Here is a 12,035-nt window from a genome sequence, read left to right as displayed (position 1 = left end):
CTCCTTTGTTAAAGCTGCCTCAAAATACAGCCCAAGTTTAGTTTCTTTCTATTGTCCTAAGACTATGAAGAGTTTTCTAGTTAATGTAGACTAGAATAAAAAAAAAATAACTGATACCAGTGGTCACAATTATCATGCATATATACATGTATGTTTAAATAAACGTATATACACACCTATGTAAAATCCTTATATGTACAGCATATACAATATAATATATATATATAAGTATGTCTTTATTAATGTATGTAAATATTTGTCTATATACATATTTATATGCATCTTTATACATATATACCAAATACCTGTATATATATACGTATAAATATATATATATATATATATATATATATATATATATATATATATCTATATAATATATATATACATATATATATATATATATATATATATATATATTTTATATACAAATTTATATATATATATATATATATATATATATATATATATATATTATATATATATATATATATATATATATATATATATATTTATATATAAGCATATGTACATATATATATATATATATATATATATATATATATATATATATATATATATATATATATATATATATATTATATTTGTATATATATTTATATATATATGCATTTATGTATTATATATGTATATATATGTATATTACACACATATATATATATATATATATATATATATATATATATATATATGTATATATATGTATATATACGTACACACATAGATATATATATATATATATATATATATATATATATATACTGTATATATATATATATATATATATATATATATATATATATATATATATATATATATATATATATGTATACATGTATACATATATGTATATTTATACATATATATAAATATATGTATATTTATTATGGTCATTATTATTATTATTATTATTATAATTATTATTATTATTACTATCCAAGCTACAACCCTAGTTGGAAAAGCAAGATGCTATAAGCCCAAGGGCCCCAATAGAGAAAAATAGCCCAGTGAGGAAAGGAAAAAAAAGGAAATAAATAAATGATGAGAACAAATTAACAATAAATCATTCTAAAAACAGTAACAGCGTCAAAACACAAATGTCATATATAAACTATAAAAAGACTTATGTCAGCTTGTCAACATAAAGACATTTGCTGCAACTTTGAACTTTTGAAGTTCTACTGATTCAACTACCCGATTAGGAAGATCACTCCACAACCTGGTCACAACTGGAATGAAACTTCTAGATTACTATATAGTATTGAGCCTCATGGTGGAGAAGGCCTGGCTATTAGAATTAACTGCCTGCCTATTATTACGAACAGGATGGAATTGTCCAGGAAGATCTGAATGTAAAGAATGGTCAGAGTTATGAAAAATCTTATGCAACATGCATAATGAACTAATTGAATGACGGTGCCGAAGATTAGTATCTAGATCAGGAATAACAAATTTAATGGACCGTAAGTTTCTGTCCAACAAATTATGGTAGAATGAAAGAATTAAAACACTTTTTCAGAATATATTGATCACCAAAATTCTTGAAAGACTTTCTCAATAAGCCAATTCTTTGTGCAAATGAAGAAGACACAGACCTAATGTGTTTCTCAAAAGTAAATTTGGTGTCGAGAATCACACCTAAAATTTTAAGAGTCATACAAATTAAAAGAAACATTGTCAATACTGAACTCCGGATGTTGAGGAGCCACTGTCCTTAACCTACTTACAATCATACTTTGAGTTTTATTGGGATTCAACTTCATACCCCATAATTTGCACCATGCACTAATTTTAGCTAGATCTCTACTAAGGGATTCAGCAACCCCAGATCAACATTCAGGGGATGGAATTGATGCAAAGAGAGTAGCATCATCTGCATATGCAACAAGCTTGTTTTCTAGTCCAAACCACATGTCATGTGTATATAGTATGAAAAGTAATGGACCAAGAACACTACTCTGTGGAACACCAGATATCACATTCCTATACTCACTATGGTGCCAAAAACAACAACTCTTTGAGATCAATTACTTAAAATATCAATAACAATGCTAAGAAACGACCCATCCACTCCCAACTGTTTCAGTTTGAAAACAAGGGCCTCATGATTAACACGGTCAAAGGCAGCACTAAAATCAAGGCCAATCATACGAACTTCCTGACCACAATCAAGGGATTTCTGTAGAGCATTGGGGAGTGTAAGAAGGGCATCACATGCTCCAAGGGCTTTACGAAAACGAAATTGCAAACTGGGGAATAGATAATTACTTTCAGCAAACCTATTAAGACGTTTTGCCAAAAGACGTTCAAAAACTTTAGATAATATGGGAGTTATGGAAATTCGGCGGTAATCAGTTGGACTTGAGCTACCACAAACACATTTACATAAAGGAGTAACATTACCAATTCTTCAACAAGTACTAAAAGCTCCTCTTCTTGCTAACTTGCTCAAAATAACAGATAACTTTGGAGCTAAGAAATCAGCAGTCTTTATAAAAAACAAAGGAAAATACCATTTGGGTCTACACCTCCATAAGCATTAAGGTCCATCAACAGAGCTTTAATTTCACGAGATCGAAAAGCTAAACTAGTTAGTTTAGCCTCAGGAAAACAGGAATGAGGAAGTTAAAGTTTTTCATTACTCTGTTTACTGTCCAAAAAACATCAGACAATCTTTGGACAGTGAGAGACTGAGCCATCTGGTTCAAGTAAAGGAGGAACTGTTGCATCTACACCAAAGAGTGCAGATTTAAGGGTAGACCACCATTTACGTTCCCGAGTTGTACCAGAAATAGTTTTTTTTTATGGATAATTGTATTCCTTTTCCGTTGAGGCATAAACTCTCTGAGCAAAAGCTCTAAGCTGAGTAAAATTATTCCATGTCAAATCTGATCTGTTACCTTTCCAAAGATGATAGACCTCCTGCTTCTCCAAATAAGCACGTCTACAATCACCATTGAACCACGGTTTGTCCTTCACTCGGTACCTTAGCACACGAGAAGGGATATGCCTATCAAATACGTTGACTAGATTCTCATTTAAAGGGACAACAGGATCAACACTACTATATAAGTCGGTAGGAAAGATAACTCTTCACCACTCCCTATAGTGAGCATTAAAATCACCAACAACGACAAAAGAAGCCTTTCTATCATCTTCTTGTATCTCAGCCATGATGGTCAGAAGACAACCAAAGATGTCTGGATTCTGTTAGATCGAACACAAATAAAAGCTGTTATGCCTGCCACAAACTTTTATTACCTGAATCTCATGACATCCACATTCATAGCACAACTTATGAGAAGCAGGGTACTCGGTCATGATATACACCACCATTCCCCTGGCCCTAGGGATGGAATCCCGTTTCAACATTATGGGCTTCTTAAAACCAGTTATAGGGAGCTCAGATGAGTGCCTCATATTAAAAACCAAAGTTTCTGAGCCCAAAAGAATATCATACTGTCTGGACACAACTGTCAGGTATTGAATGTTTGCATGAAGACCACGGATATTGCAATACAGAAGACAACATTGACGAAATCTAGGACGTACTGGTCCCGGACTTTGCTCAATGTCTCTAGACAGTATAAGAATTAATATTAATAAAAAAAAGAGACATTGTACTTAAAAACTAGATTAACAAGAATTACAACAAAAGCAATATGTACAGAATTATAAATAAAGTGATTGATCAAACCCATAGACTATAGTGAAAAGTCGGAAAAGCTGGTCAACATGGAGGAGCCGATACACCATGCAAGGCTAAATAGCCTCCAGGATAGCCACTTCAACTGCAGGGAGGACAGTAATGATGGTTTTGAGAAGAAAAAGAATCAGATAAGGAAAAGACAACCTCTTGATAAACCACTAGGCATCTATGGCCCTTCTATTAAGCCTGCCCAACACACCATTTAAAAAAAAAAAGAGAAAAAAAATAAGATTGAATAGTGTGCCCGAGTGTACCTTCAAGCAAGAGAACTCTAACCCAAGAGAGTGGAAGACCACGGTACAGAAGCTATGGCACTAACCAAGACTACAGAGCGATGGTTTAATTTTGGAGTGTCCTTCTCCTAGAAGAGCTGCTTACCATAGCTAAAGAGTCTCTTCTACCCTTACCAGGAGGAAAGTACACTGAACAATTGCAGTGAAGTAATTAACCCCTTGGGTGAAGAAGTGTTTAGTAATCTCATTGTTGTCAGGTGTATGAGGAAAGACAAGAATCCGTAAAGAATAGGCCAGACTATTCGGTGTATGTGTAGGCAAAGAAAAAATAAGCCGTAACCAGAGAGAGGGATCCAATGCATTACTGTCTGGCCAGACAAGGATCCACAATGACTCTCTAGTGGTAGTATCTCAAGGGCGGCTGGTGCCCTGGCCAACCTACTACCTACTACCGACATATGTATATATATGTGTATATATATATATATATATATATATATATATATATATATATATATATATATATATGTATGTGTATATATATATATATGCAGATGCAGATAAAAACAATATAGAAATTGTAAGAAATGTAAGATTTCTTAATCTATTATACATTATTTATATTTTTTTTTCCAAATGAAAATGATTATTTTACTTTGCAGATTTCATACATCAGATCATCTACTTGAATCTCTCGAATTGTATATTGAGAAGAATCAAAGTGGAAGAAGACTTGTTGACCAACCAGCACCCTCATAACCAGAAGGATCTTGGGATTATGGAAGTGCTGGACGTCTCGAATAATCGCCTGAAAGAAATACCTCCTTCATTGCTCTCTGCTTTACGCAATAACAGTTTTTTGCTCAATATCTCCAGTAAGTTGTAAAATCTTGTCTTCTTCTTCAAATAACTCGTCTTCCCCAAGTTAAAGTTAATTTACACAAAGAGATTATGTAAATCAATTGATGGTAAAGTGGTGAAACCTGGTTTGAACAAGGTATTGATTGTGAGATCTGTGAGAGAAGGATTTCCAATGATTCGCAATTCTGATCTTTTAGATTCTTTAAAATCCAAAATTAAACTTGTACTAGTCAGTGCCACCCATAATTGGTTGGTTTGCTGTGAGAAATAAGACTAAAATCTCCCACCATCACCAATCTGCATTGGCCAGTGTGGTGATGAATATGGCCAAACCCCCAACATGCCTAAGGATATATATTGGGCCTTTTTCCTGCAGTGTACTGGAAACGGCTGCATTTGTTTTTTATTGTTATATAGGCCTAATATATATATATATATATATATATATATATATATATATATATATATATATATATATATATATATATATATATTCAATGTTATCCCAACATTTGCCGGCCACTTTGCAGTATAGAAATTAGAAGCCTAACGAAAAAAATTTACTGAGTTTGAAATTATCTGTAAGCATACCCAATGAGAGAATTTTAAACTACAGATAAAACAAAATTGTGAAATCATAACATTTAATTCAATAGTTGAATTGGGTGCACTGAATTCTTTAAAATTAGTTGATTATAATTAGATAAGCTCATTTGCCATCAGAAATAAATCTAGTGTAATTCCTACCGAAAATTGCCTAACCCCACCATATTTTGAAAAATCTGGTCTGATTTCAAATAGTTCCTTTCATGAGAATTGGCAACGTCTCTGCCTCGCGTTTTGCTGGACTGGGGTTCGAGATCTGCTCATCCTCCATAGTCATTTGTAGTGTCTGCAACCTCACCATCCTTCGGAGTTAAAGATGGAGGGTTTGGGGGAGCCTATAGATCTATATATGTGTGTGTGTCAAGAATAAGTTAACCAAGATTGATGTTACTTCTCTGAATAATCTTTTTAGAAGCTTATATATAAATGTTGGTATTTTTAGAAAAAAAAATATGTCTATTAAGCTCGGCTTTTAAGTTAAATGGTTAAGATCACAGGAATTTGGCAGTTTAAATCCTTCAAGTCGAGTTTAATATTCTTGAGATCTTATCTACGTTGTTGTACCACCCGTGTGTCACACGATCATACATAGTAACAACATTTCTCTTTTTTGTATATATTATCCTTTGTATCTTCGCTCTTCCCTCGCACTGACAGCAACGTGCATCAACCTGTCTGCTTTTCTTATTGTTAACTGTTAACAGAACTGGTTGCCGGTTGGACAGGAAATAGCCTGTTTAATTTTGTGAGTTGTGACCTTATTGCCGGGACTTGGTGTGTATATATAAACTCAATGTTCTGTAATAAAGTTACTCAGTTGCTTTCATCTCGCCTTTTGAGTCACAACCTACTCTTGGCCCGTTACATTGGTGACCCCGGAAGTTGACTCACTCCTCCCGCCTTCCGACCCCCCCCCCCCTCACTGCTACAATGGCGGACTCCTCGGAAGTTGGCACCACCCCATTCAAACTTTCATTGTTCGCCAGCGAAAAGCGTCTGCTTAGTTTCAGTGCGCAGAAGTCCTGGTCCGCATCAAGGGCGTGACTCGCTTAACCACCAAAGCAGATTATGTTCTCGCGGCGATACCCGAGGACAGAAATCTCCGACTGGCATGAGCTAGCGTTTGACGCCTCAAAACATACCTTCTGCAGCAGTACTCGCTGACGCCAGCTGCCCGTATAGAAAAGCTTTTTCAGCTCTCTCAACAACCGTTGGGGGACCAAAGGGCTTCGCTCGCCCTCAGGGAAATGACCAGTATCGCTCGCCTGCAACGTGCCGCAGACGGCTCTCCTTGTGAGGTGAGCCTACTTCGTGCCCTTTGGGTACGCCGTTTACCCGAACCTGTACGCGCTGCCATACCCAATGTCGATAGTTTACCCATAAAGGATTTGATGACCATAGCCGATGCCATTATGGACAGCCACTTCACGACCTTCAAGACCTCCATCAACGCCTCCACTCCTGACGAAGAGGACGCCTATTCAACGTCAACCCAAGCTGACGTGAATGCAGTAGGACATACACGCCTTCCCCGTGACGTGCCCGAGCGGCGAAAAAGCCACCCATCACACACAACTTGCTCGGGCCCCCCAACCAACGACTCCTACAGCCACTTACTGCCGCCCATCGGCCGCAGTTTTGCTACTACCACTACAGATTTGGGGATGCCGCAGAGAAATGTGGCAAGGATTGTCAGTGGCCAAAAAACGTGTAAGTAGGCCATCGCTCGTGGCGGTGGCCTCCCGTATTTCTAATCTTTTCTTTTTACATGATGCAGGAACGGGCGTACGGTTTTTGGTAGACACGGGTGATTGTCGTTTCCTTTTGCCAAGGGAACTCTTCAGGACACGACGTAGTCTATCTAAATCTGCTGACGTCCGCCTGGTAGCTGCCAACAGATCTGTAATACCCAACTACGGTTACGAGAACCTCACATTATCGTTTGGAAATGGTAAATTTAATTGGAAGTTTCTCCTTGCTGTTGTCACATTGCCCATCCTCGGTGCGGATTTTCTCTCTCATTTCCACCTTCTGGTCGATGTCGCCCACCGACGATTGGTCAACGCTGACTCATACTTGGCGACACCTCTTCAACCCGCTCCCTTCAACCTCGCTCCTCACATCAGCACACCCATGGATGCCAACCCCCACCTCCTCACGTTGTACCTGGAAGTTTTCCGTCCAGAACTTCGCAAAACGCCCACGGCTCCTGCCAAACACGGTATTTATCACCATATCAAGACGACGGAGCCCCCATGTCTTCGCAAAATTCATATGTCTGGCACTGGATCGATTGGCAGGCACCAAACAGACGTTCGCCGAAATGGAAGAAATAGGCCTTTGCCAAAAGGGCTTCAGCCCATGGTCGTCACCTTTACACATCATCCTGAAGAAAGACGGCTCCCTCTGTCCGTGTGGGGATTACAGGCGCCTGAACATGCAAACAGAACCGGATCACTACCCCCTCCCAAACATCGCCGACGTGACCTCCTACCTGCACAAAGCGAAGGTTTTCTCCACGCCCGACTTCTTGAAGGGATATTATCAGGTGCCTATGAAACCAGAAGACATCCCAAAGACCGCAATCACCACTCCCTTCGGTACATACACCTTCAATTATTCCTGTTTTGGCCTTCGTAATGCTGGGGCCACTTTTCAACGTCTCATGGATGGCATCTTAGGGGACCTCCCCTTCTGTGTATGTTACGTGGACAACATACTTGTGTTCTCTTCCTCAAAAGAGGAACACCTCCGTCACCTGCATATCGTGCTCGACCGCCTGCAACAAAACGGCCTTGTAGTCCGGTACGACAAGTGTACCTTTGGTGCCAATGAAGTGTTGTTCTTAGGGCACCGCATAACTCTTGAGGGAGTCCATTCCCTCCCTGAGAATGTAGCAGCCATTCAGAACTTCCCCACGCCTTTGACCGTCAAAGCACTGCAGGAATTCTCGGGCTTGATCAACTATTATCACTGTTTTCTGCTAGCTATTTGCGTCACTCTTGCTCCCCTCTACGCCTCCCTCAAGGGCAAGCCAATAGACCTGAAGTGGGGTCCCCTTCAAGAAGCGGCCTTCTGCAATGCAAAGAATGCCCTATCAACCACTGCTGCTCTCACTTTCCCCATCCCACATGCCCCTCCCCTTCTCTCCACCGATGCCAGCCACGTTGCTATTGGTGCAGTACTCGTACAGCTGGTCAACGGCTCGCACCACCCATTGGCCTTCTTCAGCAGGAAACTGTCCAAGACAGAATCGGGTTATTCTACCTTCGATCGCGAATTGCTGGCGGTGCACTTGGCTGTCCGTCACTTTCGCCATTTCTTAGAAGATACGCCCTTTGCCATTTGCACAGACCACATGCCTCTGGTGCACATATTCACTTGACAGTCTGACGCCTGGTACGTCAACGCCAACATCTCTCCGCCGTGGCTGAATACAATTTGACCCTTCGACACGTCCCTGGGAAAATGAATCCCGTTGCCGATGCCCCGTCAAGAAACATGTTGGCCCCCGTTAAACTGGGATTGGATTACAACGCCTTGGCTGAAGCCCAACGACAGGATCCAGAGTATCAAGCATGTAGGACATCCTGCACATCCCTCCATTGGGAAGACGTCCCCCTCGACGACTCCAACACCAACCTCCTCTGTGACGTCAGTACTGGTAGACCGCGACCTTGGATTCCTGCTCCCATGCACCGGCAGGTGTTTGATTTCATTCACGGCCTTTCACATCCCTCGCGCCGTTCTACTGCACAGCTGCTAAAGACGAAGTTCATTTGGCACGGCATTTCTAAGGATGCTAAGGATTGGGTCTGAGCATGTACTTCTTGCCAAACTTTCAAAGTACATCGACACACAGATTCAGAAGTGGGCACCTTTTCTCAACCTCAGTGTCGTTTAGGCCACATTCACGTCGACGTTGTAGGCCCCCTACCCACATCACAAGGACATCGTTACCTGTTTACCGTCATCGACCGCTCCACTCGTTGGCCTGGAACCATTCCCATGGAAACTGCAACGTCCGCCTCATGTACATCTGCCTTACTCTTAGGATGGATTGCAAGATTTGGTATCCCTGAGCATATTACTTCTGGGCATCACCCTACATCAGACAACTGCTTACAACCCCGCTCCCAATGGAATGGTTGAATGTTTTCATCACACCCTCAAAGCAGCTTTGATGTCCCGTTCGGTTACTTAGCTTCCCTGGGTCCTCCTGGGACTGAAGACCACTCATAAAGACGCCCTGGACGTCTCGGCAGCTGAAATGGTGTATGGCGACCCGTTGGTCGTCCCTATCAAATTTTTTCCATCTGCAACCTCCTCCTACGATCTCCAGCGCATACGTCACGTCGTGGGAAAATTTACTTCATGCCGCCAGACTTAGAAGCCCCCAGCAATGGATCACATGGTGACAGACTTGCACTCTGCAACACACGTCTTCCTACGCAATGACACCAGCAAACCACCGCTAACGCCCCCTTACACTGGCCCCTTGACGCAATCCGAAAGCATTCCTACTAAACATTTGTGGCAAAGAAGACTGGGTCTCCATTGATCGTCTAAAACCTGCTTATCTCCTGCCAGATGACTCGCTTACAGTTCACCTCTCTAGATCAGGGCGCCATTTTTAACATACACAGTATGTCATTTTTAGGGGGGGAGCTATGTACCACCCGTGTGTCACACGATCTTACATATTAACGACATTTCTCTTTTTTGTATATATCATCCTTTGTATCTTCGCTCTCCCCTCACACAGACAGCAACGTGCATCAATCTGTCTGCTTTTCTTATTGTTAACTATTAACAGAACCGGTTACCGGTTGGACAAGAAATACCCTGTTGTATTTTGTGACCTTCTTGCCGGGAGTTGGTGTGTATATTTAAACTCGATGTTCTGTAACAAAGTTACTCAGTTGCTTTCATCTCGCCTTTTGAGTCACAATCTACTCTTGGCCCGTCACATTGCTAACTTCAAATACTAAGTACCTCTTAATAAGATACGACAAGTTTAACCCTTGAAAGCCTAAATGTTAGTCACAATAAACTGGTTATAATTATCATTTGAGTATAGGTTTTTATGAATCGGAATATGATAGTCATCACGTGAGGTTAAAACATTTAAAATCACGAAAGAATTTGTTGATATTCAGACTTGAAAAGGCTTAGGAGTTGCACAAGTGAAATTCATATTATTTCTTGGTTATACAATGTTATAAAAGAAGCATATCAATATAGGTGAAATTCCATTTTGCAAGTAAATGTCCTTATAATAATAATAATAATAATAATAATAATAATAATAATAATTATTAATAATAATAATATTATTATTTTTAGTAGTAGTAGTAGTAGTAGTAGTAGTAGTAGTAGTAGTAGTATTAGCCAAGCTACAGCACTAGTTGGAAATGCAGGATGCTATAAACCAAAGGACTCCAACAGGGAAAAAAGCCCATTGAGGAAAGGATATAGGAAATAAATGAACTACAAGAGAAGTAATGAATAATTAATGCAAAATATCTTAAGATCAGTAACAATGTTAAAATAGATATCCCATATGTAAACTATGAAGAAAGACTCATGTCAGCTTGTTTAACATAAAAACATTCGCATGAAGTCTCAACTTCTGAGGAGCTATTTTATTAGGAAGACAATTGCACAATCTGGTCTTAGTTTGAATAAAACTTCTAGAATACTGCGTAGTATTGAACCATATGAAGGAGAAAGCATGAATGTTAGAATTATAATTAACTATTTACCCAAGTTGCTTCTCTTTAGTCTGAATCTTTTATTCTTCAAATATGGATGCAAAATTAAGTATCATGAAGCATTTCATCTTTCCTCGCAGGGAATGATTTTGGAGAAGCCAGCGAAAACTGCCTAACGATTCACCTTTGGCATTTTCTCCAATCGCTGCCTACCGAGGTTCATGTGCCTGGGGAGGAAGAGCTTCGTTTCAGGGAGAAGATTGCCTTGTCCAAATGCCAGTGGAATTCGTGTCCTCCAGGATGCCAGTGCAATAGCAAGGAGAAGATTGTCGATTGCAGCAATATTGGTGAGGAAGGATTTTGAGATGGGAAGAGCACTTGATTTCTATTAATTATTTTTTTATTTTTGGAGTTTTACAAATGTATAACTTTTGGTAAAATACTAACAACAATGTGTTTCCTTGATATCAAATTATATATTTATTGTCTTTCTTTGATACTGAAATTGGTTTCAGTACTTTACAAATGTATAACTTTTGGTAAAATGCTAACAACAATGTGTTTCCTTGATATAAAATTATATATTCATTGTCTTTCTTTGATATTGAAATTGATTTCAATGTTTTACAAATGTATAACTCTTGGTTAAATGCCAATATTAATGTGTTTCCGCGATATCAAATTATATATTTATTGCTTTTCTTTGCGATTAAAAATGAGAAAGGGAAAGGTTTACACGTCCCTAAATGAAGTAAAAATAGTGAAACTGTAAAGATAATCCCTATTAAATAGTTTATATAAATAATTTTCTCTACATAACGATTTTTTAGTCAAATAAGGATAAGTTTTGATAAGTAACGACTTAATTCTAATTACCTCTAAACAAAGGGA

The 12,035-nt window shown here is 38.7% G+C and overlaps 1 protein-coding gene across 2 annotated transcripts in view; it reads left to right on the top strand.

The window, feature by feature from the left end:
• LOC137651106 (toll-like receptor 2) overlaps positions 1–12,035 on the top strand; it is a 92,495-nt gene that overhangs the window by 57,153 nt on the left and 23,307 nt on the right. For both annotated transcript variants that reach the window (XM_068384252.1, XM_068384244.1), the window contains 2 exons: positions 4,626–4,838; positions 11,285–11,491. In XM_068384252.1, the coding sequence (XP_068240353.1) occupies positions 4,626–4,838; positions 11,285–11,491 (420 nt within the window). The remainder of the gene's footprint in view (positions 1–4,625; positions 4,839–11,284; positions 11,492–12,035) is intronic.

This window comes from Palaemon carinicauda, chromosome 1, assembly GCF_036898095.1.
Source record: "Palaemon carinicauda isolate YSFRI2023 chromosome 1, ASM3689809v2, whole genome shotgun sequence".
In the NCBI taxonomy this organism is placed as follows: domain Eukaryota; kingdom Metazoa; phylum Arthropoda; class Malacostraca; order Decapoda; family Palaemonidae; genus Palaemon; species Palaemon carinicauda.
This window is presented reverse-complemented; position numbering and strand designations above follow the sequence as displayed.